At 48.8% G+C, this 27,793-nt stretch overlaps 3 protein-coding genes across 3 annotated transcripts; 1 reads left to right on the forward strand and 2 right to left on the reverse strand.

Annotated features, from left to right (window-relative positions):
• Window positions 1–12,162: 12,162 nt before the first annotated feature.
• Window positions 12,163–13,913, reverse strand: LOC120679651 (cytochrome P450 89A2-like). The gene is made up of 2 exons (XM_039961292.1): window positions 12,783–13,913; window positions 12,163–12,715 (listed from the first exon to the last, which is right to left on the reverse strand). The coding sequence occupies exons 1-2, from the start codon at window positions 13,896–13,898 to the stop codon at window positions 12,287–12,289; spliced, it is 1,545 nt and encodes a 514-aa protein (XP_039817226.1). The 5' UTR covers window positions 13,899–13,913; the 3' UTR covers window positions 12,163–12,286.
• Window positions 13,914–17,572: 3,659 nt separating this feature from the next.
• On the reverse strand, window positions 17,573–22,959 carry LOC120678932 (lysine-specific histone demethylase 1 homolog 2-like). Its single transcript, XM_039960390.1, has 2 exons — window positions 21,332–22,959; window positions 17,573–18,519 (listed from the first exon to the last, which is right to left on the reverse strand). The coding sequence occupies exons 1-2, from the start codon at window positions 22,884–22,886 to the stop codon at window positions 17,765–17,767; spliced, it is 2,310 nt and encodes a 769-aa protein (XP_039816324.1). The 5' UTR covers window positions 22,887–22,959; the 3' UTR covers window positions 17,573–17,764.
• A 446-nt stretch (window positions 22,960–23,405) lies between these two features.
• LOC120678948 (beta-glucuronosyltransferase GlcAT14B-like) lies at window positions 23,406–27,557 on the forward strand. The gene is made up of 4 exons (XM_039960414.1): window positions 23,406–24,384; window positions 25,151–25,226; window positions 25,333–25,448; window positions 26,009–27,557. Exons 1-4 carry the CDS (start codon window positions 23,718–23,720, stop codon window positions 26,572–26,574), a joined length of 1,425 nt encoding a protein of 474 aa, XP_039816348.1. The 5' UTR covers window positions 23,406–23,717; the 3' UTR covers window positions 26,575–27,557.
• The last annotated feature ends 236 nt before the right edge of the window (window positions 27,558–27,793 follow it).

Below are 27,793 nucleotides of genomic sequence, written 5' to 3' on the forward strand. Positions count from 1 at the left end.
TATAATGTATCCGCGACCTATACGTCCTTATTTTGACTCTCAAGATAATAAGATCAACAAGAAGGTTTCATCCGCGGAAACGAAGAACACTAATCACTACTATATTTGTACTTCGCATTTCAACTATTTAGTTAAATAGATACGTTTTGTTCAAACACTACGCAATGATTTTCAGGTTTTCCTAATCATGTATGGTCCGGAATTACTGAAATGAGATGCGCCGGGCGTGGAGGAATTTATACAAAACTTACTAATAATACCCAAAGCAAAACAATATGATCAATATGATAAAATGTTAATAACTATTCAAAGCAAAAACCGTACGTACGATATGATGTATGCATGACCAATACGTCCTCACAAAAATAAAAATTTTGCCACTCAAACTATGGCAATATACGGAGGTCCCTGCGGTGGCACCATACGTACTCTCCCTATATACTAGCCGTCTATTACTAATTCATTCCTACATAAGCGGGGTTAGTGTACCTGCAGAAGAATCACAATATATATACATATTCAAACCTACTTAATGCCTAGGAGTTAGTTGATGCTATATTTACAGCCACCTGACATAACCTACGCTATATAGGGCTTACGATCTAATCTCTCCTAATCCCTTAATCGCAAAGAAATGTAGATTTTTGAAATTTATTTTTAGTTTTTGAAAACACCAAAATAATATTGCTGGTACCCCTGGTGCATTTCAGCTCTGATACCAGCTGTGACAGACCCGCCGAGTTAAAACTCTTAATTAAGCGTAACCGCCATCATTTGGCGCATTAGCTTAATTAAGTGTAACTTGACAGGCTGTTTCCAACCCATAGGCCGATCGAAACACACCAGAAGTCTCGCACGAAGGCGAGCGCAGATGGTACCAGCACGATATAAACTTACAAAAATAGTAAACTACATTAAGACTTTTACAAAACAGCTTTAAATTTAAAATTTACAAACGAAAAGATAGCAGCGGAAAAGAATCTAACTTACAGAGCATTTTTTCTAGAGAATAAATAAAACAAACTAAATAAATCGAGAACTACCGAGATGTGAAGACAAGACGCCACATCGACCCCACTGATATGACACCTAGTTAGCTCCTAAATCTGAAATAGGGTAAACAACAAACCCTGAGCAACTAATACTCAGCAAGACTTACCCGACCAGTGGGTATAACTTAGCCCACATACCTAGACATGCAAGGCATTTGGCTGGTGGTTATTTTACAGAAAACAGCGACTAAAGTGAGTCCTTAATTTCCATATTTTAGCTCCAGATTCTATACAAAGTAACCCTAATCCAATATTTGCATAAACAGACTATAGCAAACATGGTGGGGCAATCAAAAATAATTCAATAATATATATATATATATATATATATATATATATATATATATATATATATATATATATATATATAACTCACATTCTAATATTTTGCTACGATGCAGCAAAGAGATCAAGGCCCTCATAACCGCGAGACACGCCAAATCGATTCGATTTAACCTTGCAAGGTGGACCTAACCAACACGGTACGTATAAGCCCCGTCGAACCACACGCACCAACCTTTCCCCTCCCCGCCTCGAACTACAGGACCGCCCCACCATTATATGGTCAGCCGAGCTCAACGTGAGACCACCAAAAGTAATATATGCATCATGTTTCTCCGCGACTACTCGACCACCCCAGGAGGTGAGATGGAGTCCTATACTTTCGAAGCAAGGCAGTACTCGGCTTACCGGTTTCGACTACCTCCTACTCCCAGCATGCGGTTAGTACAATTCAATCCCCGATCAGCACTGCCGACAACGACCGGTCCTTAATCGACACAGACGGGACTAAGACACCCAGGAACCCTATCCTGCTGCCATTCTTATGTATCCTCCTCATTTCCCGTCCGGTCTCAATTCTCCATTTATTCCATATCAAATTCGACATCTCATGTACTGTAATATAATTATATCTCATATCTCGCGAGTAACCGGAAATTACTCGACTTCTAAACATCCTATATCTCGCGAGTGCGAGAGATCACTCGTCTTCTACCGGAAAACCATTAAGCATAGCACTTCTATCGTCCTATACATACTAGTATAACTCAGGGAATCCTAGGGATCATACAACAAGGGTTCCAAATAATTCCTAAACCTAATGCACAATTAATAGCTACGTATATAGGTGTCATAATTTAAAATAATAGGATGTGCACCGGGGCTTGCCTGAGGGTAACACTAAGTCAGTGTTAATGTTATCAAGGCCTTAGGCCCTTCCGACCTTGGGCCGGGTCTTCGGTTGCCCCTTAGGGTCCTTCCATCTTCTGGAGATATCCACCGAACACCGTCTTGTAGTTCGGCTCCAACATCGTGTGCTTCACGTTCACGCATTGTACATCTAGCGCATCTACACGAGATGCATATGACATGAGAATGCAAATATGATATACAACAACAACTTAACAAATCCCGAGTATAAACACAACTAGTTTGCACAATTTACACTTAACAATCCTAATGTAACCCGGAATATCCAGATTACCCGGAGTATCAGGGTTAATACCCGGAGTATCAGGGTTAATACCCGGAGTATCCGGGTTTCACAACATTTTCGCCCCCAAAACTGAAATGCTTGTTACGACAAAACTAACCCACGAAAATCGAAACTCTTCTAAACCCTAGTAGAGTGACTCGTATGGAGATGATCGACCAAAAAGAAATCGCTTAAAACACCCTAGAACAACCAATCCATTTAGCCCTAGCTTTTGGTACCTTGAGTAAGCTTCCCTTGCAAGAAAACTCGAAAACAAAACCACCCCAAGGTGGAATACTTGGAGAGGATCCCCCACGCCGATTGGAGCTCCCTTAGGCCTTGGAATGGATTTGGAAGGAAGGATTTAGGGTTTAGGGCCAAGGGGAAAGGGAGAGCTCATGAGGGAGAGAGGAAAGGAGAGAAAACGGTGTAATAACATTTGGGAACAGTCACAAGACCCAAAACATGTGATATATAATTTTAGGTCCGGAGTATCCGGGTGAAAATCCAGAGTATCCGGATACATCCGGAGTTTCCGGGTTCAAACCCGGAGTATCCGGGTAAACCTAACAAAAGGGCAAACTACTGTGTATGCCACGGGGTGCAGCAGCGCGTGCGGCGCATGGAGCAGCGGAGAAAGGGCCGGGGAAAGGGGTGGGGAAGGTGGAGGAGCTCACCAGGAATCCATTCCCACGATCGATTTGGGTGGAGGAGAACCGGAGAAGCGGATCGACGCGAAGGGGCAGAGCTCGGGCGGTGCTCCCTTGGCGGTCGGCGATAGGGCCGTCGATTCCTGCTGGGGGAAGCTCGAGCAAGGCTCATGGAGGTGCGGTAGAGGTACGGGACGTGGTTGGGAAGTTCCACGTAGAAGGGATCGACGAACGGCGGCCGGAGATGGCCAGGGCGCCGTCGGAGGCGAGCACAGCTCGGCTCGGCACATCCCGAGCTGGAGGAGGAAAAAGGAAATGAGAGAGAAAAGAGTACAGGGCCGGGTATTTATAGACGCCCAACCACCTGGTCCGGAGTATCCGGATGTAATTCCGGAGTGTCCGGGCAGGTCCGGACTATCCGGACATATTTCCGGACTATCTGGGCCCAACCAGTTCCAAGGCGATAAAATCTAGATTGAGTCGATTCTGATTTTTGAAAATGGTTCGAACCCTTTATTACAAATCGTTTTAAATGAAATTTCCTCATCACCTAGGTTAAATTTCTAGCAAAATTTTATTTAGTGGTTTTGTTCATGCAGGTTTAATGTTAATGATCATGTTAACCCCTTGACTAACCTTAATTACAGGTGATTAACACCCGGAGTGTTACACCGGCGATGTGGTGGAACGGGCGAGGAGGCGAGGAGGTTGCGTGTGGCCGATGGGGGAGGGGCCCTGGTGAGAGGAGAGGATAAAAAATGATCTAACGCGTGGATTCCACTCGTGATAGTTGGTATAGTAGTATGGATGGGTGCGGAAAAACTGGGTATAGAAGAGAGAATATGGATGATTAGGACAGAATATTTCTTTTAGAAAATAAATTTAGAGTATGACGAGTGCGGATAGCCTTAAGGGATATCAAAAAAATCTAACAGGTTCCTCTCCCTTGAAAATTGGGTTATTTGGATTGGTACCATTATAATTTTTACAAGTTGGAAATATGATACTACAATTCACTATATTGGAGATATGCCATCAGGATACATCTTTCCCCTCCTTAGACCCACACGCAATGTATTGCTTCCTTGTATTTTCCCGTACGGACGTTTTTACCTATGGCTGGGCATTCGGGTAGCCCGAAAATTTCGGGTCGGGCTTTTCGGGTATTTGAAATTTCGGGTTTTGAAAATCGATACCCGAAATTTGCCCGAAATAACAAAAACCCGACATTTCGGGTACCCGAAAATTCGGGTTCGGGTTCGGGTAATCCCCGAACTACCCGATATCAAGAGGGCCGACAAAGGGCGGGCGTCGGCGGCGCGGTGAGGGCGGGCCGCGGGGGCGTCGGCGGCGGGGCCGGGGCCGGGGGCCGGGCGTCGGCGGCGCGGTGGGGGCGGGCTGCGGGGGCGTCGACGGGCCGTGGGGGCATCCGTGGCGTGGCGGGGGCGACGGCACCGACGGGGCAGGGGCGGGACCAGGCCGCAGGGGCCTCTGCACGCCACAGCGGCCGGGATCCGCTCGCCCCGCGCCCCTTGGAGCAGGGGAGGCTTGCCCCACCCCACGCCCACGCCGGCCGGCGCAGCTCCTCGGCCCGGCGCAGGTGAGGAGGCCGCAGCTCCTCGCTCGCCGGCCTGGCGCAGAGGGAGCCGGTGAGGCGGCCGCCCCGACGGCCACTGCGGCGAGGGCGAGATCCGGAGCCGGCTCGCCTGCTCGCCGGGGAGGGAGAGGAAGGAGCGGGAGGCGCCTGATGCCTCCATGGATCCGGTCGGAGAAGAGGAGAGGGGGGCCGGCACTGGATCCAGCCGCCGGGCCGAGGAGCTGCGCCGGCCTGGGGGGCGGTGGTCGAGGGGAGGTGCAGGGGATCTGCGCGAGCGGCGCGCAGGCGCAGTGGCTCTGGGCTCTGGCAGTGGTGGCGGGAGGTCGCGCGGTGGCGGACTGGGGGCGGGCGGCGGACGCCTGTGCGGCTGTGCGGTGGCGCGGTCGGCGACGGCGCAGGCGGTGGCGGCTGGGGAGGGGGGAGGGGGTGTGTCGTGTGGTTGGGGGCTGGGGCGCTGGGCAGCTGGGTTAGGGCTAAGGGGTTCGGTTTGGTGGGCTGGGCCACAATCAATGAATAAACATACATGGGCTGGGTTGTATTTCGGGTAGTTCGGGTAGTTCGGGTACCGTGGCCCAATACCCGAACTACTCGTAATAATTTCGGGTACCGTGGGTTAGAACCCGAATTAGGGTTCGGGTTTTTTGAGTTCGGGTAGTTCGGGTTCGGTCTCGGGTTTTTCGGGTTCGGGCTTCGGGTTTCGGGTATTTTGCCCACCCATATTTTTACCCCTCTCTACTCCTCTGTTCTTCGTGGGTCAATTGACCCAGGCGCCCAAACTTCTGCCGCCGCCGCCCAGGGCTCCTGCACCCGGCTGCCGCTCGGCTTGCTGCCGCCGACCGCCGCGCGCTCACCTCGTGAGAGCCCCGCGCCGCAGGATCCATCTGGAGGCCGCGCGTCTGCGGTGCCGGTCGCACCGCCAGCCGGCCTAGAGGCCACGCCGCGCCGCCACCCAGCCTGGAGGCTGCGCCGCACTGCCACCCCGCCTGGTGGCCGCGTCCATCCCTCCTGTCTCCGGTCGCGCTCACCCCGCCTGAAGTAGTGTAGGCACACCTCCGGGGAGGAGAATCTGTCGTGCCCCATCATGAGAAGCAGCGCCGCCTGCGTTGCCGCGGCGTCGACCTGCTTCATCTTCATGAGGCCCTTCTCCCGGCATTTTTGGACCGCGAGCACCGCGGCGTCCTTCCACCATCCTGCTCACCCCCGCCTGGAGGCCGCGTCCACCCTGCATGTCTCAGGTCGTTGCGCGCAGCCTCGATGCGAGGTGGCGGCGCGGCCTCCAGACGGGCCGGCGGCGCGGGGGGCTCGCGGGATGGGCCCGCGGCGGCCGGGTGCGCAGGCCGGCGGCAGCAAGCCGGGCGGCGGGTGGCGGAAGGAGCCTGGGAGGCAGCGGCACCAAGCCTGGGCGCCTGGCTTGTTCACCCACGAGCAACAGAGGATTGTAGAAAAATACAAGGAAGGAATACATTGCGTGTGGGTGGAAAAGATATGACATATCTCTAATATGGTGAATTATAGTAGCCATCAGGATATTTTTTTATGGGTCCAAGAAAGTTGTAATCTACCAATCCAAATAACTCTTGAAAATAAGCATGGTACTATACCACTTGCTGATTCCTGTGAGAACCGCCCAATTTGATACTATTTTAAACGAACCGTCGGTCATTATCACCTAGATGAGAGTTAACACGTGTTCGTCGGAGAGCGTGCCACGTGTTATCCCACATCTAGAGACACGAACAACCGACACGTCATTCATCCAAAATAATATCAAATCCGGTAGTCTCGGTATGTGCTCCAACATACGTCCAGAATCAGCATATGCACATACCGTTTACAATCGAATACATCGCCAAAAATTCACAAAGAGCAGTTTTATACTATCAGAGTTCACAGCTTAATATTACAAGTTCAATATAGGTGGGTTTCAAACTCCACTTACAAGCCTGGGCTCACGAAAGTCATATTAAACAGAAACATAAAGTTTATTGCATTTACATGCTCTCACGAAGCTCAGATACGATAAGTATTTACTAAAGTAATGATGCCTTGCTCAAGGACATCACTACAGCCACCACGACCTACTCCTCCCCCGCGTTTGGATCAGCGGGGTAGAAGTGGCCGAACACCACTTCGGGCTCACCTGCAACTAGGTTTAGAAAGCAACCTGAGTACAAAAGGTACTCGCAAGACTTACGCGATTACATATACAAGGATCATGCAAGGCTCAAGTAACAGCTTTAAGGTTAAGTAATTATTGCATAAGCACTAACTCTCTACACTATCACCTATCAGAGTTAATTAATCTTGCCCAACCCCAAACACTTTTAGTTGATTAAGAGAGTAAAATACTCTATAACTGATCATAGCTGTAACATGAACCATTCTCATCATAAACGTTAATCTATGAGGAGTTCATGGGTTAAAGAGCGTGCTCATAACCGAGAGCGCGGCAATTCGAATTGATTAAAACCTTGCAAGGGTGTACTACTTTACCCACACGACGCAAGGACCATGCGACTCACCCAACCGGCCAAAGTTGGATAAGGGGGCACTCGCGACAACCGTTCCCAACATGGCTCGATCATTGAACCTCACACCTAGATTACGAGTAGAGACTTAGTTCCACCAGGGACATCTCTAAACTTTCCTACACATAGGTCCACCTGGGGACACACTAAGCCTCTCTGCATAGCCCGTAGCCACGTATCTAGGACTGCACATCAATGATCAAGTCGAGGAAGGTAATTGGCTTATCTGTTCCATTAAATTGGATATGTGGTAGCACGGAAAGGTGCTCAAAACCGACGTCGTCCACTCGGTCCTTAATCGATCCAAGCGGACTATGCCCATGTGACTTCATTCTCTAGGCCCTAACATTCCGCTCGAATCTCGATACTGCACTCCACTTGCCCCAGATGCTCAAGTGCGATCAAGGATAATCAGGTAAGTGTGATACTCCAAACCATTCCTTTCTAGCAAGTAATAGAAGTATCCTAAGCAGGGCTAAGCATCTAGTCAGGTTAAGTAATTAACTAACTAACTAGTGCCAAGAATAAGGATAACAAATCAAGGAAGGGTAATGCAGGAAATTAGGTACAAGATTGCAATACATAGATAATATATATAACCCAACATTACCCGGTGAGATAGCTAAGCTAAATCAGATTAAATAGGTGCAAGGAATATGCTTAGCTGCTTGCCTGGGTTAACTTCAGATTCGACCACGAACGGGACTCCAGGCTTGGGCTCAACGGACTCGGCGGGCTCCACGGGTTCGTTCTCCGACGGCTCGGCCACTATAATGCATGAATGCGATGCACGAATTAAGAAATGAAATAAACAACAAGCATAAATCATGAAACAATTTGAGCATGCAGAAGACAATGCAAAGAACTCATGAAAATTGGTTTTGTAGCAAAAGCATTTTCCTAGAATTAACCATAATTAAAACAGTTCTCAGCCACTCTAAACAAAGTAAATCAGAAAAGGCATGCAAACTAAACTAAACAAATCCAAAAAAAATATCCTGGATACTAGGCATGAAAACAAAGCTAACAAAACTGTATTTGCCATTTTCTCTCTTTCCACCAAAAATTTCTATATTAAACAATATTTTGTACAGAAAGCACGAAATCGAAACAAAACCCTAACCAACAGCAAGGAAACATGAGAATAAGTTGCACCACTGAAAACTACTCCTCACAAGGAGTCTAACAAAATTTGGTTTGACATTTTTCGAGCAGTACACAAATAACTAAACAATAAACTCACTTTTGCAAGATAAATCTATAGATAAATCTACAACAAAGTAACATGCAAAAAAATATTTTTCCTAAGTAGATCTCAGCTAGAGTAATTCAACAAAACAAGTTTCACAATTTTTAGAACTATACAAGAATTTCTATAAATTTTACAAGTTTGCAGAAATATAAAACCTAAAGGAACCCTAGCTAAATTGCTAGGGCTACACGAGGGTAGCCACCCCGGCCACCGACAGGTGGGCCCAGGGGGCCGGGCGGCACCATCAGGCCGGGTCAAGGCCAAGGCTGGCCTTGACCCCGCGCCTGGGTGCGCCCACGCGCGCGGCGTGCGCGACGCGGCTGCGCCGGCGGACGGCGGCGCAAGGAGGCGAGGCGAGGCCGGGCCAGAGCGGGGAAGGGCAGGTGCGCACGGGGAGAAGGAAGTGACGGCGAGCCTCACCGGCGGTGGCGCAGACTAGGAGCGGCGACGAGGAGGCGGCGCGACGGACAGGGGCGGCGGCACGGCGAAGGCGAGCGGCGGCGGCCCTGTGCGGTGAGGGAGGAGGCCGGGTTAGCGCCGGAATCGGTGGAGGAGGGGGAGGAGAAGCTTCCCCCGCGAGGAATCGAGACGATGCTCACCGGAGTGGGCGAATCGGCGGCGGCGAGGGAGCTCGGCGGCGGCGGCAATGGTGGAGAGGGCTAGGGTTTTAGGCGGGGAACTGGCCGGGCTCGACGCGGATAAGGAGAGGGGCGAGGGAAGGAGTGAAGGGCGGCACGGCACGCGACGATGAACGGCACGTGGCGCGGAAGCCGAGGATGGACGCCGGCGACGACGCGTGCGGCGCGCGGCGAGGCAAAACAGAGAAGGGAGAGGGTAGGAGGCTGACGGGTGGGGCCCGCGCGGGATTTTTATTTTCTTTTCCTTTTTTGTCTGAGTTGTGACAATTCCGATCATGATGCGGCGAACTGGTGCTGCAGCAGAGAGCCCAGTCCGAACACCCGGCAGGCTGAAGGCCTGAAGCCTTGAACTTGTCGATGGTGATGGCGCCGTCGCCGTCGCCGTCCAGGGCTCGCACTCGGCGACGGCGCGCGACGCAGTCCTCGGCGCCCACAACGCCGATCGCCTTGGCAAGCTCGTGCGCGCCGACGGGATTTCTATTCATCGCATCCGCGATTTTCGCGGCTCCCATCGCAGAAGTGCTATTCCCCCACCTCCCGTGCCTCTTCCGGCTCCGGCGCCGCTCCCGCCGCCCTCCACCACCGCTCCCGCCGCCTCCGTCGCCGCTCCCGCCGCATCCGCCGCCGCCGCCGCCCCTTTGCCTCCCCGGCTCTGGCGCCGCTCCGGCCGCCCTGCACAACCGCCGACTGCAGTAGGTCGCCGACGCCGAGCACGCCCAACCCGATGTCCCCGGCGTTCATCACGGCCAGGATCGGAGCTCCTCGACGCTGAGCCGGCCGTCGCGGTCAACATGTCGAACTTGTCCAGGCCCAGCGACGCCACCAGGCTTCACGTTCTGGGAAAGTTCAACTGAAAAGAGGCCTAAACCTTCCGTGGGCTACTCTTCGGTGATCCGCAGCGTTTCTTCTTCAGCTTTCATTTTTCCGGCTTACCAGAAAATTAGGCCTCCAGGCGTTGCAGCCTTGCAGGCCTCCAGCTTCATTCAGAATAAAAAAAATTGTTCCGCTAGCAATATAGTGTTTTATTACTGGAACAATTCGTTGATGGGCCTATGACCAACGCAATTGTTGTTCAGAGCAATTCCGTTGCTGTTCTGAACCCGCTCTCATTCTGCTTTTTCCATTGCATATGGTGGAACAATTTTTTTATACTGAAACAATTCTTTTATTGCTAGAGGAACCTTTTTTATGTTAGAACATTTTTTTATTGTGTAATAAAAATATATTCCACATTCAAAAAATATTTCAACATATTTTTAAATATTTACCACGAAATAATATATTGGGCCAACTTAATCAGGGGCGGACAGGGGCCTGGCCCTCATGGTCCCCAAATTTACATTAGAAATTTAAATTTTGATTAATTTTTTATATAAATTTGTATAATTGACCCCCTAATAATAAAAAAATCAACTTTCTGGCTCCGCTCCTGAACTTAACTTCTTACTTTCGATCTATCTAAAAACAAAGCAACCCACTATATCGACAGATCCTCCAGCCCGAATACGCTAGATGGACTATGATGCTTTTTTTTCGAAGAAGACATCATAGCCCATCAGCTAGCATCTGTTAACAGAAAAGAGAGTATGTGGGTCCTAAGATTAATAAAAAAATATTTCTATCTAGTTGCTTGTTCCCCGACTCTTTCTGTCTTATCGCCAACAAGAATCCAAAAGACTGTTGTTTGCCATCACGGGTTGAAAAAGCAACTTTTAGTCTAGTTAACGTCGTTACTGGTTCCGTTCGGAGGAAACAACGGAATCACGCCGCCGCGCCCGCACCAGCGCGAAGCGTGCGGAGGCAGAGCCCGCGCATGCGGCACGTCCCGGAGACCGCGGTGCACGCGCGCTCCGCGGTCATCGACGGGACAGTAGGGCACCGCCGGCCGCCGTCGACGCCGACGCCGTCCGCGGCGAGGGTGGCGAGCAGCGAGATGAGGACGACGACGAAGAGGAGAGGGTGGTGGATGGTTCTTGCTGCTGTATTGGCCATGGTCGTGGTGGGCGTGGCGTGGACGGACGTGATTGTTGTACACTGCCGTGGCCGGTGTTGCCGGCGTGTATTTGAAGGCGTTTCTTGGTAGCAAGCTATAGCGCAGTGCAACTGATGGGCAGCTAAGCCAGCTTGGTTGGCGTGCGAGGGATTACAGATCATGTGATTAAAGTCACTTTTTTAAGTACAATCAACGAGTAGCTAGTGCCAGTGTGTATGTACACAATGGTCTTTTGGAAGACCTCCAGCTCCAGTTTCGGCTCTTGCATGCCGGAGTTTACTAAACGTCCGCTCTGTTCGTTTGGCTTGTCAGCCAACCAGCCAGCAGTACTGTTCTCTCATACTAAATTAGCATCAGCCACCAACTACCAGCTAGTCAGCAGTACTGTTCTCTCATAACAAATCAGCACCAGCCATTAGCCACAACCAAACGAACACAGCGATTGTCCGGTGGTGAAGCCCCTCCATCTGCTGACTGGAGTCATTTGGTGGAGCGAGCCTTCCGGAGGAAAACGATTTACCAGCCTTGTTAGGGCTATAAAAGAAGCCGTTTTACCAAACGATTTCCAACTGGATACACCAGAAGAATAAAAAAACTCCTCCACCAGAGAAGCTACAACAGAAGTTACTTTTAGAGTAGCTGAAATTCTATCCAACTAGTTCAGTTGCAAAAAAACATCTATCGTCTAGTTGCGCTCAAAAGCCAATGACAATATTTTTTATAAGATTATGCGAATAAAAACATTAATTTTTATTATATTAAGGAATTGTTTATCTGACACCCGGGTGTTTTTGACTCATCTGACACCCGAGTGTTTATTTGACAGATGACACCTGAAATTGTACAGCAGAAGGAATCGGGTGTGCAAATTATATGCAAGATTTTAAATCTCCCGCTATAGTTTTCGCTATAGCCCACTATAGCTATTTGAGGTATGGTACCGCTATTTGAACTTATGTGTAATTTAGCCGCTACAGCCCGCTATAGCTTCATTTAGCCCGCTATTAGCTGTTTTTTGAGTTCAATTACTAAACCACTTAGCCCGCTATTTAAAACCATGATTATACGGGGGCATGGTACATTGTTGTTCTTAATTTTACTAGCAGCACGGGTTGGCCTCCCGGCGCCGGCGCCGCATGAGACGCGCACGCAGCGGCTGCTTCATGACGGTGAAGAACCCGAGGTGTGGGCGCAGGTGGACGGCGTGGTCGCCCTCCGCCCCCGCCCACTCGAACTCCCTCACCAGGTTGGCAACGAAGTAGCCGAGGTGGAGCACGGCGACGCCCATGCCCGGGCAGATCCTCCGGCCGGCGCCGAACGGCATCATCCTGATCTCCCCGGCGCTGCCCGCGGCCGCCACCAGGCTCACGCCCTCGCCCTCGCCGCCGGCCAGGAACCTCTCCGGCCGGAACTCGCGCGGGTCTGCCCACGCCGCCTTGTCCCGCGCCAGCCTCGCCAACGGGAAGTGCACCGCCGTGCCCGCCGGGAGACGCCGGCCGTCCAGCACGACATGGTCATCGGCCATCACCTTGTCGACAGAGGCTCATAAGCTCGCAGGGCGAGTTAAAACTTAAAAGCACTGAACTAATCCTCACCTGACGAAGCACCATTGGCACGGTGGGGTGCAGCCGGAGCCCTTCCATGATGACGGCGTTGAGGTACTCCAGCTTCCCAAGAACCTCCTCGCCGACCTCCTCGGCGTCCGCGCCCACGGCGGCGTCGATCTCCTTCTGGAGTGCCCGCTGCACGTCCGGCCGTTTGACCAGGTTCGCCATGATCCACTGCAGCGCCGCCGCGGCGGGCTCCGTGCCGGCACCGAGAAACTCGGAGCAAAGCCCCACGAGCTCGCCGTCGGTGAGCCTCCGCTGCTGCTGCCGCCGGCGCCTGCGACGGTTGCCGCCCGAGGCGGCGTGCTCGTCCGGGACGCGGAGGTCGACAAGCGTGTCCACGTACGCCGGGGCCTCGCCGTGGCGGTTGGCCCGGTCGCGACGGGCGTCGATGAGCGGGAGGTACGTCTGCTCCTGCTGCCTCCGGAGCTCGACCAGCTTCCTCCACCGGTTCCGGTATATGAGCCCGGTGACCGCGGGGAGCGTGGCGAAGACACGCAGCCCGAGGAAGCACTGGACGAGGTCGTCCTGGGCGTCGGCCATGGCGCGCACGAGGCCGCCGTCGACGCCGCAGCCGAAGCACATCGCGGCCAGCAGGCCGAACATGGCTTCGCGCAGGCTCTCGGCGGCGAGCACCACTCCGCCGGAGCCGAACGCGCGCTGCCGGTCAAGGTCCGCGATGAGGTCGCCGAGCGCGTGGCGGCGGGCGGGGCCGTAGCGGCGGAGGCGCGACGGGTGGAGGATCTCGGAGGTGAGGTTGCGGCGGACGGCGCGCCAGAGCGGGCCGTATGGCGCCGAGTTGATGTTGTAGTGGCGGCGGCGCGAGAGCACGGCGCTGGGCACGATGGACGGAGGGCGGTCCGAGAACGCGCCGCCGGCGGCGGCGCCGCGGACGAGGAGGCGGTGCGCGGCGAAACGGTCGGTGACGTAGACATCCGGCTGGCCGAGGCCGAGAGTGGGGAGCTTGCTTAGGAGCGCCGACCTGACGGCGGCGAGCCGCGCGTAGGCTGCCTTGCGCGTCGGTGCATGCCGGAGCCGGAGACGGACGACGATGTGGACGAGGAGGAGGGTCAAGGGGAGCAAGAAGATGAGCGCGTCTTGCATGGCTATTGGCTTCAGCTCTAGTAATAACAGTGACACTCGCCTGTGTAGTGGTTCAAGTTCAAATATATAGTTAGCGTTGCAACTCACAACTAACACTACATATATCACGACAATGGCCGTGTTTGGTTTCCTAGAAAGGAATCTATAACGCGTCTTTTAGACTCCGCATGAAAGTCTAAATATAGTTTATTTGTAAAACTTTTTCGGAGATGAATGTAATTTTTCGCGACGAATCTAATAACTATAATTAATTGATGATTGGCTACATTGATGCCCTCCTCTAATCACCCGGTCAAAGACCTCTCATGCTACAGCAACCTAGTTCTGGAGTTGATTTTGTAAAATGACTTTGTTTGACACCGTAATCAGGGGTCAAAGTGTTACTATTTCTGAAATTCCAAAAAACCAAACAAAGCCAATCACACAGTTGCATCTACGGTGAAGTCAACGATGTTTAATTAGTGCCCGTTTGGGCTATTCCAATGTTCTTGCTCCCTTGACCCTCCTTCCCGTCCACATCGTTAATTATATAATATGGGGCTAATTTCTTAGACGAATCTACTAAGCCTAATTAATTCATCATTAGCACATGTTTATCATAGCACAACATGGACTAATTAGACTTAGTAGATTCGTCTAGCAAATTAGAGTTCATTTATACAATTAGTTTTGTAATTAATCTATATTTAATACTCCTAATTGGTATCCAATCATCCGATGTGATGATAACTAAACTTTAATAAATTAAGCAAAGAGTATGTATTGCACTGGCCACTTGTTTTGAACCTGTAGGATTACAAGCTATCCCAAATTTAGTCTACATTATTTTAGATGGAACTCACAATATATGTCCACCAAATTTGAAGTGAAGTCAACTGATGTTTAATTTGGCTATTGACAGGCATTGACACTGCTATCTCCATCATAGCGGGTAGGTCTGTGATACTGAGAATTTCGTGCCATTTAATGAGGCGATATATATGTCCTATGCTGGGCAATTTTTCAAGGGCTGCCACCAACAATTCAAAGTTGTCGTCTAAATTTCCAGAAGGAACTCCTGTTGCTTCTGCATCGAGGGAAACCTAAGCATCAATAGGATCTAGAAGAATGGTTGAACCGACGTGTATAGATTGTGTTTTTTTTTCTCATTTTCTTTATCTCCTTTTTCTGTTTCCTAGCTTTGCTTGTAACAAACTTTTATCTTTCTTTTAGTATCTACTCCCTCCCTTCCAAATTGTAAGTTGTTTTGGCAAATCTAGATGCATAAATTTTTCTATGCACCTAGATAAACTCTATGTCTAGATCCATGGAAAAAATTATACATCTAAATTTGCTAAAATGACCTACAATTTGAAATGGAGGGAGTACTAGGTAAATATATCCATGCGTTGCTAAAGACAAAGTTGGTATAACTATCAGATTTATATATTTGTATGTGCATTAATTTGTAGGGATCTACGTGGTTGACTTGTGGACGGAGGGCGCGACTTGCATACCGGATGGATTAAGGCCCACCTGTCAATAACACAAGCCGGACCAAACAAAAAAATTAGGCGGAAACCTTACATACACTAGAAATAGGTATAGATATTAGGGTTGGAAACGGTCGGGATAATCTCGTTATTGTTTTTACTTTTACATTTTAATACGAAAATAATATTGAAAACAGAATGATTGAACACGAAAACGAATATGGACTCACGGGATATCAAAAATGAACAATTCAAACGGATATGTGTCGAAAACAAACGGTCTATGGAAAATCAAAACGGAAATACACTGACCCGTATATTACCCAATCATCCAACAAACCCGACATGAGTACATGAAAACAATAGACAAATGATAATAACACAAGTAATTGTAAACCATGATAATAATTCACAACCTCACAAACAAGTTTACAGCCACACACATAGTAGTACAGTATATAGTCACAACTCATAAGCCCATACTTAGATAGAAGATATAACAAATTCATAGCCACAACCACACACATAGTAGTAAAAAGGGTATATACCGAATTAGTAAAAATGGGATATCCCGATAAAATACGGAAATTACAAAAATGATCAGGATACAAGCCAAACAGTTTCCATCCCATTTCCGAATTTGACATCCCGTATTTCGTACCAATTCTGAATTTGTCCGAAAATATGAAAATGAGCTGGTAAAATGTAGAAATAGGGACGGAACATAACAGGATTTATCCTGACCGTTTTCAACCCTAATAGATATAGATATATAACTAGTAGGGAGCTTTTACCCCATCTATTTCATAAAAAATAATATTAGGGAATTACTAGAAATTGAGAGAGAGGGGGAGGGAGGGAGGGAGAGTGAGTGAGGGGGGTATGGGTTCGATATTTTAAATAGTAGTATTTTAATGAAAAAAATGTAGAAATCTCTATCTCTACTTTATTTCTAAAGCAAGCAATGATTACTTGGTACGTCAATTGGAATCCTAATCTAAATCCGAACAAATTAATTGGAACCCTAATTGGATACCAAACAATCAACGCATCGTACAATCTCTTCTCTACTATATTTTGTAAAGCAAGCAATGTTTTCTTTGGTCCGTCAATCGATCCTGATCGGAGTCCGAACAAATCAATACAAATCCTAATCAGAATACAGACACATCAATTGGAATCCCAATACGAACACGAACAATCAATGTCTCGCACAATTACGACCGTACATGAAGCGAATAAATATAAAGTTTTTTTTGGTGGGAAATAAATATAAAGTTGATTGTATTACGTATATCTATCTCCAATTCTCCATCTATCATAGTGGGTACGTCCATGATACTCAGAATTTCATCCCATTTAATGATGCGATATATATGTCCTACACTGGGCAATTCAGACCACCAGGAATGACCTCATTTTTCAAGGGCTACCACCAACAGTTCAAAATTGTCGTCTAAAGTTCCACAAGGAACTCGTATTGCTTAATTATATGCAATCGAGTGAAACCTAAGCGTCAACAGGATCTAGAAGAAAGGTTGAACCGACTTGCATTGTAAGAACCGATTATGCTCTTTTTCTCATTTTCTTTATCTCCTTTTTTTGTTTCCTAGCTTTGCGTAAGAAACCTTTTTCACCTTTCTTTTAGTATCTATATATAACCAGTAGGGGGCTTTTACCCGTCCTATTTCATAAAAAAAGTAATATGAATGAATTGCTAGAAATTGAGAGCGAGAGGGATAGAGAGGGGGGATATGGGCTCCGTATGGTTGAAGCAGGAAGTATATTGCCTTGTATTGAAAGTGTTCTCGTATTACAAAAGTATTTTTCCATAACTAATAATCATGTAATGCCAGTATGTTGTCAATCCACACAAAGTTTGTGTTCATGTAAGTACTTAACTTAAGACCAATCTAGATGGACTTGTATTTCCGATCGGAGGGAGCACAGTGAGCGCGTGCAGGATGGATGGTATGTAGTATTAAGAAAAACGGACACACGGTTTGAGATCATTATACACACCGAATGCGTTCAACATGGTGATAATTCGTACTATCCCCAGAAACTCAGCGATCAGTATGCACAAATCGTTCAGTATGTTTTGCACACTGACCACTTGTTATGAACCTGTGGGATTACAAGCTACCCCAAATGGAACTGTAGGGTGAACGAGTCCACCCACACTCCCCAGTCATACTCAGATTTCCAACCACAGAACTGTATCTACTCAACTCTAATCTGAAGGCACATGACTTGATACTATACAAATTACAAATGAGAGTTCAATGCGCATAGAGAGAAAAAAAATCCAAGCTCCAACAGCCAGTTCTTCGGATCTAACAAAAGAATGCTTCTGTTCTACAAGATGGCGAAGGAGATGGTACAGAATACAAATCAATGCGAGATCTTGAAGTACTTGGGGTGCTGCAGCCGTTTCCTGGCTTTCCGTGCGCTCAAGATGCTCAAGATCATATCACTACATACATCACACGTACTATCATAGCCCATCAGCTTTACACCGAGATCCTTGCATAACAATCCTAACCTACCTTTGTCGTCGTTGCTTGAATTTTGCAGTCGATCAGCCTGCTCTCGGGAGATGGTGGCATACAAATGGAAGGTCTGAAGGACGATTTTCTCAGCTGCAGGGTCTTGAACCTTTTCATCTTCTTTTGGTTCATTATTCTTGGGCTGCAGCAGCAAATTGTCGAGTGAAATCCGGGCTAGTCCTGGAGCCTCAGGATCATCAAGTGTCACTGAGGAGAACACGAACGAGAATCTCCCGAATGCAAGATCTGGCTCGGAGAAAATATCTTCAAGGGCACCATTGGGTGGTCTCAGGCTATTAGGCACGGTATACTTCTTCTGGTCAGAATTCATTATACTCTCTGCCGCACGATGAATTTTGGAAGCTTCTCTTAATCCGCTCAACAAGGCACCATGCATTGTTGCTGGGTACGCACGAATCGTGGCTTCTCCAGCAAAGAAGAGCCGATCATTCACACTCTCAGCAAGAATATCATAGTCGGCACCAGAAGACCCAACTCTGATGTGGGAGTATGAACCTAGGCAAAACGGATCACTACCCCATCTTGTGCAAACCGACTGAATGGGATCAGGAACAGTAACACCCTTTGGACCATAGATACCTGGAAAATATCATAAATAATATGTTCGTTATTTATCATATGAAAGGAAATATCATAAACAATATGTGCTTATTCTTGACTCTTATGCTCATGGACTTGCACAAAGCATGCACCCAAGACTGTAACAGAAGACAAGCTAAAAATAACATTCCTTTTAGCTGCGAATCTTCATAACCAAAGTATCCATTAGACATTATTCAATGTTCTAAAACAATACCATCTTCCTTCTTCTGCTCATATTCTTGTCCTGATTTTTATATATTCACACACCAAAAGGATTGCCTATGTTTGATCACGCCACTTATCTCAGCTACTAAATGAGTAGCTATCCATATAATTCTTAAAATATACTTAAAATATATTTTACTTTCCTTTTCTAATACATATTTGTATCATATGAACAATAACTAAATGGTGTAAAAAAATAATTCATACGAGAACACGGGCCTTAGTGCCAGTTTGAACCCAAAAAGTTTGTATTGTGACAAAAAAAACTCCCAACTCTCACAACTCTAGACTTTGTCTCTCACGCGTAACCGCTCGCGTCGCCCAGGAAGGGCGACTCGGGCGGATGTCCACCTCGCGCCGCGGAGCCCCACTGCCGCCGCCTCTGCCCTCCCCCCCCCCCCCCCCCCCGCTTCTCCTTGCCTCCGGCCATCTAGCCGGTGGTAACGAGGAGCGGGGGTCCGTCCACTTCAGCAGACCTTCAGATCTGCTTTTTTAGGTTTCTTTTTCCTTTCCACCAAAATAATTAGGCTAGGGTTTGGATTGTTGTTTCGATATTTTCGATCTGGCTTTCTATTTTGTACTGAATTTTCTCAATGGGATCCGTCATTTTCTCCGATGGCGACGTGTTCCTCGTAGAGGGATCAAGGTATGTTGGCCTAGTCCTCTTTGAGGAGGGATTGGATTTATTTTCCCCTTCAGTGGAATCATCTTTCTGGCCGCTGGTGTTACCACCGGCGGTGGCAGATTTGTCCTTCCGGCCGCCCTTGGTGATTGCTAATGGCGGTGTCGGATCTTATGGTCGGTTCAATCTTCAGAAGATATGGCCGATGTGCTTTCGGCGCCCTTTACTCCCTACAGTGATTGAGCATTCAGCGTCTCTTTTGCGGTCTCTACGATTGTGGAGTCTTCTGTTGGTGGAAATTGCAATTCTCGTGGCCGGATCTGGTGAAGTTCCATGGAGATGCAGTTTTCTGAAGCAATGGACTTCGCCGGATGCAAGGAAGATGAAGGATAGGGACCTAGTGGCGTGCTTCAATGTAATTTTATTTTATGTTGCGGTCTCAGTTGTAAAAGGGGTTCTATTTTAATGAAATATGATCCCTTTCTCAAAAAAAAACTCTCACAACTCTAGTTCCTGATAAAAAAGCTATATTAGAGAACTGGAAAACATTAATTACAAATTTCTTCAATTTATAAAACTGGAAAATATAAATCTCTTAGGTGGTTTTCCCATAACTGCAGATGACATGGCTATGACTCAGTCACACTTCCACCCTTTGCTGCACAGTATCTCCCTATCCAGAAGCTCCATTCACTCTGCACAGTATCTCCCTATCCAGAAGCTCCATTCACTCCCCCCCCCCCCCCCACCATAGTTAATGCCGTGGAACAGTAGAGGGTAGAGGATGGAGATACTAAGGTTGGACATAAGCAGCTGTGGAAGGGTAGAGAGGATAAAGAACGTCCTGAGACACAGGCCAGTCTGGTTGGAACTTTGATTTGTTGAACCCTCTCAAGTCATCTTCCATGATCGCAAAGGCGCAAAGCCACCTTCTGAACCACCATATGCTCTATTTGGATAGGCATCAATTGAAATCAATGGGAAGGGACGCCCATCCAGGGCATTGGACTTAATCTGCATAATCCAGCTTTGTCCAGTGTCCACAAAAGCTTTTAAGGAGTACTTGCACCAGTTTCTAAAGTTCAATGAGCTATTTAGATTGGTTTAGTAGTTTATGGGGGTATGGAGGATTGCTAATAGTTTCAGGGGTCAGATAGGCTTGTTGCCTTTGATTATAAAGAATGTTTGGCCAAAGATTACAAGCTCAAAGATGATTGGTCAGCTTGTCCTGCCAATTCCAGAGTCATAACTCTAGTGAGCCTATGTTTCATTGTACTAATAACTCATTATGTAGAAAAGATCATATCATAATGCAATGCAAGTACATCAAAAGCTACCTCATTAGTCACCTTGATCATTATCAGACATGTATTGTGGCAACACTCAATATTTAAGACAGTTAGGCCACAGTTTGAAAATGTTATGATACAATGCTTAAAAAGGTAAATGATTCAACAGACACAAACAAGAATAGATTCAAAAGCCTTCAACTCAAATCAGCACATGTATTGTGGCAACACTCAATATTTAAGACAGTTAGGCAACATTTGGACAATGTTATGATACAATGCTTAAAAAGGTCAATGGTTCAACAGACACAAACACGAATTCATTCAAAAGACTTTCAACTTAAATCAGCACAAGTGCTGCTAATAACTAAGGAGTGTGAAGTGTGAATGAATCAAGTAGTTACAAATGTGAACTTCATGCTAAAACAACTACTTATATTAATACAGATCCAACTGTTGTGGCATCATTTAAATATAATCCTAAACCAGATCATGGAACTCCCAATGCACCTGTACTAGCATATATCAAGCAAAGCAGGCAGACAAGCCAACATTTGACTATTGTGTTGGAAAGCAATTTCTTTCATGAATGATGCTTGGAGTCCCAACTAGAGTTTCAGAAATTAAAATCTAATAAAAATAGACGTGACCATGTATTAGTTTTAGAGTTTACCTCTAAGAATGGCAAGTACTCGGTGAAGTGCAACAACAGGATCGACCTTTTCAAACTCCAAAGCAGCCTCTCCAGCCACAAGTGCAATAAGCACTGCTCCGCCAGAGACAGTGTGGTAGCTATAGAACAGAAAGTACTCCCCACGCTTGCTACTCTCCTTGTTCAAACACCCAAATGTATCGATATCCTCATCCCAGAACATGTGAGGAAACACCATGGCCACCTTGTTCAGCAACCCAAACCCCAACCTCTGTATTGCCCCAAGCTTATGCTCAGGCAACTCTGGGTCGAACACGATGCTACCACTCTTGAGCACCCCAAGGGGTACAGTGCACAAAACCATGTCAGCCTGGAAAACCTGCCCTCCTTCCACTGTGACGCTAACCCCATCGGATCCATGCTCAATTCGCATCACCGTCTTCTCATACAACACGGGCACACCATCACACAAGGCATGTATGAGCCGGGAATTCCCTCCGGCTAGGAAGCAATGATCTCCCCCCATCTCATAAGGATCGTCTTGGTCCCAATGTGCGAGTGAGAGCTCTGACAGGCAACCAGCATTGGAGAATTCCAGATTCGCCAAATGCCAATCCAAAACCATCCGCTCGTCATCCGTCGTGGCCGCATGGTACAGCCTTCTGATCTTCTCGATGCCTTCCCCCAGCGAGATCCTCTCCGCGACCTCATTCAGAAACTCCCGGAGCCTGGTGGCATGGTCGAGAAGCGTGTTGAACACCAGATCTATGCTCCTGTCCAGCCTGGTCTCCACGGTGCGGCCGTCCGGGTAGTAGAGCGGGCAGCGGTCCCGCACCTTGTGCAGCGGAATGCCAAGCTGCCGCGCGAGCACGCCGAGCGGATTAGCGTGGATTCCGGTGATAACGCTGCCGCCGAGCTCGACGGCGGCCTTATCCCCGCCTAGGCGGGATGTGTAGACGCGGCCGCCGGGGCGCGCGCGGCCCTCGAGGACGAGCACCCGGAGGCCGAAGCGGAGCAGCTGTCGCGCGGCGGCGAGCCCCGCGAGGCCCGCGCCGACGACGATGACCGAGGCGGCGGGGGCGGGCGGGCCCTGGAGGGCGGCGTCCAGGGGCGGCGCGGCCGGGAAGGCGGCGGAGACGCCGAAGTTGATGTGGCCCTCGCGGGCGAGGAACCCGTGCGCGGCGGCGACGAGGTGGTCGTAGGAGGCGGCGACGGTCTCGAGGACGCGCGCGCGGGGCAGCGGCGCGCCCGGGTCGGCGCGCCAGGAGGCGAGGATGTGGTTGCGGACGACGATGTAGTCGTTGGGCGCGTCGGCGATGTGGGCGGGCAGGAGGGGCCGCTCCTCGGGGAGCAGCTCGTCGATGGGGAAGCCCAGCGAGAGCGCGATGAGCGCCTCCGTCTCCGTCTCCCGCTGCCGCTCCTCCGCCGAGAGGCGGCGCAGGCGCCGCACCCGCCGCGAGGGGGCGTCGCCCAGGTAGGCCTCCAGCGCGGCGTCACCGAGGGACTCGTCGTACGAGGCCGGGCGCAACGACGCCGCGCGGCGCTGCGGCCGGCGCGGTGGCGACGACGGCGACATCGCGCGGGGGGATCGAGGCGCCGCCGGCCGAGGGGTTTAGGTGTGGATGCTGCGCAGCGTCGGGTTTGATTTGGGGGAGTTGGGGAGAGGGTGGGTGGGAACTTGAACTGGGGATGTTGATGAAGATGACAGGTGGGGCCGGGTTGCCAGCGAGGGAACATGGGAAAGCGCGATTACTGACGTAGAGTCTGCTGCTTTTAGGCCCACAAGTCAGTGGTAGATTGGAGGCTGTTGACTCGTCGGAGGTGGGCGCATGCGAATGGAGTGTGGGGTCCATAGACTGACATGCGGTGGCCCAGCTGTGCACTGCCGTGGGAATGAATGCGGCGAGGTGCGCAACATGGGCCCTCGCACGAGGGGATGAGACGAGGTCACTTCGTTTGCTAGTTTCCCGGTCCGGCCCATGAAATTTTCGTCCAAGCCCAACTTTCACGCCCGGGCTTCTGGAAGAGCAAACATTTTGTGCTTAGCCCATTCGGCGGCGGATGCCCAGGCCCGTTGGCCGACCACCAGCTGGTGCTCGCTCACGGTCACGGAGGTGACAGTGAGAGCCTCAACTCAGCTGCCACCGCCTACCATAGCGAGAGATCAGCGCCGCCGCGCCGCGAACCGGTTCACCGGGGCTGACCCAAGCCTCGCCGGGGCACTCGTCTGTGGCGAGCGGGAGCTCGGGCTCTCTAGGAAGCCTTCTTCCCTGTCGTCCCTGCCACCGGTGAGCACAATCGCTCTTGGAATTTCCAGACTTCCGATCGAGGATTCCGCTCCCTTCCGAGCGCATCTGGGTGCAGATCTCGCTTCTCGCGGTGAGCAATTCCCCTGCTTGCCGAGGAAATGAGGAAGAATTGGGGGCTCAGCTCCGGCTCCGCGCGGCAGTTCGGTGACCGCCGGTGGCTGCTCCCCTTCCTCGCGAGCCTGCTCGTCACGGCCACGCTCTTGCTCGCCGCCGCCTACGGGCTCTTCTCGCCGCCCTACCCCGGCGGCGGCGGCGGCGGCGGCGCGGCCCTGTTCGACGCCGTCTCCCTCGCCGACTGGGACGACGGCGCCCGCTCCGTCGAGGCCGGGATCAGGGACCGCCTTCTGGGCGGCGACGCCGCCGCCGATGACGAGAACCCCGACGACGCCGCCGTCAACTCGGACGACTCCGATGCCGAGCCGCCGCGGATCGCGTACCTCCTCGAGGGCACCAAGGGGGACGGCCTGCGGATGCGCCGGACGCTGCAGGCCATCTACCACCCGCGCAACCAGTACATCCTGCACCTCGACCTGGAGGCGCCGCCGCGGGAGCGGATCGACCTCGCCATGTACGTCAAGGGCGACCCCATGTTCAGCCAGGTCGGGAACGTCAGGGTCATCGCCAAGGGCAACCTCGTCACCTACAAGGGGCCAACCATGGTCGCCTGCACGCTGCACGCCGTGGCCATCCTCCTCAAGGAGGGGCTCGACTGGGACTGGTTCATCAATCTCAGCGCCTCGGATTACCCGCTCATGACACAAGATGGTCAGTGTTCTTCAGCTATGACTAAATTATTTTCTTTAATTTTCCAGGGGCTACAATTATTTACTATATGTGGCATCTAAATTTCTTACATGATTTACCTGTTGCAACTTTGTTTTTAGAGTCTGGTTCATAACATCACCAGTAGCAAGCATTAAAAAATTTAAATGTTTCAGAGGATTCAAGTTTGGCCTAGGCACTATAGTCGTGGATTACAACCCCATCTAAAGAAGTAGTTTGCACTAGATTTATTTTGCTTTTATCTCTTCATATGGACACCTGTAAGTGTCAACAAACAGATTACACTGGTTCTGTAAGGTGTCGTCTTGCGAAACTCTGCGGGATTTGGTTTAACTACTCATCTTAACATGGTTCAGTTAACCTTATCCTCAAATTATACAGAATGAAGATTTTAGCAGATTTAAACATAATTTGGAATTGTCTGGTTTCAATAGGTTGCCTCTTAATTGTCATAGCTTGGACCAATTAACAGGATCTCGAATTCTATATAATGCACATTGATCGGTGAGATAACAGGCACATTTAATAATTTTCTATAATCTTCAGACGTATCTATTCATGAAATAGTTTTCACATGTAAAGGGCTAAAGGCAAAATTACCATCAGCATTCATCATTCATTTGAGCATACGTTCCTATAGGAGAAGCTTTAATATTCATACATACAGTAGAAGCATATTATACAGCTCTGGAAGCTACTGTACTTGTATAGTTAATTAGTTAAAACCTAAATGATCGTCTATGTGCAGATATACTCCACGTGTTCTCTTCTTTGCCAAGAAATCTTAATTTTATAGAGCACTTTCAGTTATCTGGGTGGAAAGTGTAAGTTTCCTTACCCATTTGTCAATTTGTTCACTTTGTGCAGCACACTCTTTATTTCCTTTTACCCTAAATCATTTCTGATTTTTTATTTTTGGTTCTGTCACAGTAATATAAGGGCAAAACCAATTGTTCTGGACCCAGGGCTTTATCTATTGAAAAAGTTTGACCTTACTATGACTACTGAGCGGAGGGAATTGCCAACATCTTTCAAATTATATACCGGTAGGCCTGGTTCTCAACTTCAATATTTATCACATAGGCTTTCTGAAGCAAATATATCCATAACTTTATAAGGTAGTGATACATTCATGTGTCTCTGGGGACAGTGCGGGAAGCCTACGGCACTGGGTACGCCCTTTTTTTTTTACATTCATGTGTCCATGTCCCCTATCATCAGTTATGCTACCTGCATTCCCCTGTCTCCATGTCCCCCTAAATTTATACAATAGTTACGGAGATATCGAATTTTCTGGGAAATAGGAGAAGAATAGTCACTGCTGTATTGAAGTATTGGTCTGGAGTTCTGTAGTCAAGATATTTGGACTGAGACCTTAGAATTTCATTACGATTCTGGGTTTTCTTATTGGATTTTTGAAATGATCAATTCTTCTGATTGACCATGTATAGGTAGGATTCATTTTCTTTTTCGTCACGTGCTGAAAATTGATTTATGACGCGAGCATTTGAATATATGTACATCTTGGTAGTTGTATAGAATATTGCTATGTTTCATCACCCCTAGTCCAATGCTAAGATCATGGTCTCCCTATGTTTGACGACAGGTTCTGCTTGGATAATGCTTACAAAATCCTTCCTCGAGTACTGTATATGGGGTTGGGATAATCTCCCACGAAACCTCCTGATGTACTATGTCAACTTCATCTCCTCGCCAGAAGGCTATTTCCATACTGTCATCTGCAACTCTAATGATTTTCGGGGCACTGCAGTTAGCCATGATCTGCACTACATCGCTTGGGACTACCCTCCAAAGCAGCACCCACTGATCCTCTCGATGAAGGACTTCAACAAGATGGTGAAGAGTGGTGCGCCATTTGCACGGAAATTTCCCAAGGACGACAAGGTCCTGGACAAGATCGACCGTGAACTTTTGCACCGCTCGGAGGGTCGGTTCACCCCAGGAGCGTGGTGTGATGGGAGCTCAGAAGGAGGGGCTGATCCATGCTTGTCTAGGGGTGAGGACTCTGTTTTTGAGCCTGGCCCTGGTGCCGAGAGGTTGCGAGGCCTGATGAAAAAGGTTCTTTCATGGGATTACCGCAATGGAAGCTGCTCGTCCCTCGCTTATGATCAGACGAAAAGAGATTGGTATGTTCCGAAAAGTAAAGGATAATTTTGGTGCCCTGCCATGCTTTCTTGTAAATGCAGCACTTGACCTCTTCCACTGAAATGAACACCAAGGAACACAACTTGTTGACCAAGAAAAATTGTTGATATAGTACTACTGCTCACTGCTCATATATGTGACCGTAAGAGGGAATTGGTTATCTGATAGAAATCAAAGATGATGGAAATTGCCAGATCTACCAGATGTTCAATATCGCTTGTGTGCAAGCTAGAAAAGAACATTTCTCTTCTGCCCTATTGTGGTCAAGGTCTCACTTTCCACCTGTTTTTTTGTGCTTGATCACAATCAAATTGGAAGACCCCGATTGGGACTGGACCTGAAGTATGCAAAAAAAAAAGTCTGCCAAGAATTCGTCTCTGTAGACTGAATCACATGCTGCATTCAGAGTAATCTATTTTTCCTACTGGAGATAATTCCGCCTGTCTGGTCGGTAGCATGGTCCATAGCACTGTATTCCGTAGGTGTAGAGAACCAGGAGTGTTCAATAGACGAAGAGATCCGCTTTGCCAATATGCCTGTCTGTCTGTCTGAAACCTGAAATGTTCAGAATGAATGAAGGACAAACTGTCTGCCTGAAACACAAACTCTGGCAAGCTTGGCTGATTGGACTCTGCCTGTAAGTCTGAAACACAAACTCTGGCAAGCTTGGCTGATTGGACTCTGACTTGTGCGCAAAGAATTCTTGCAAAATTGTGGTTTTCCCACGGTGTCACACCAAAATCTGTTTGGAATTGCCTAGGGCTAAAACCAATGTATGGGCAATACTACTTTTGATCCACTTTGTTCGTCGTGTAGATTAGTACAACGAACGAGACACAGACAGTCTCTAGGTGCTAACAATCTTGGAAGTGTTGTTTGTACCAATATTTTCTTTTCAAACATTACTAGTCTGTACCAATATTTTCTTTCACAAATCTGTACGGATGGTTTTAATCGTTCGTTCTAAAATTAAGAATGGCACTTATATACAGTCAAATAAACCAGACTATCAAAATTTGCTCCTTTTCAAAGTCCATTGACTGCACGCGTCGTTGAACAAATTCTATTTTTTTTTGGATCTTCATGCTGGTGGTAGCAACATACTGTCTCGTGTTACTCACCGAGACTTCTTGCAGTTTAGGCCGGAGGCCGTAACATCCTGCATCTCGTAGCGCAGCACTAGCAGAACTGACTGAGCTACCTTTTTGTCGTTCGTTGGTCAGTC

Source organism: Panicum virgatum, chromosome 6N (genome assembly GCF_016808335.1).
Source record: "Panicum virgatum strain AP13 chromosome 6N, P.virgatum_v5, whole genome shotgun sequence".
NCBI classification, from domain to species: domain Eukaryota; kingdom Viridiplantae; phylum Streptophyta; class Magnoliopsida; order Poales; family Poaceae; genus Panicum; species Panicum virgatum.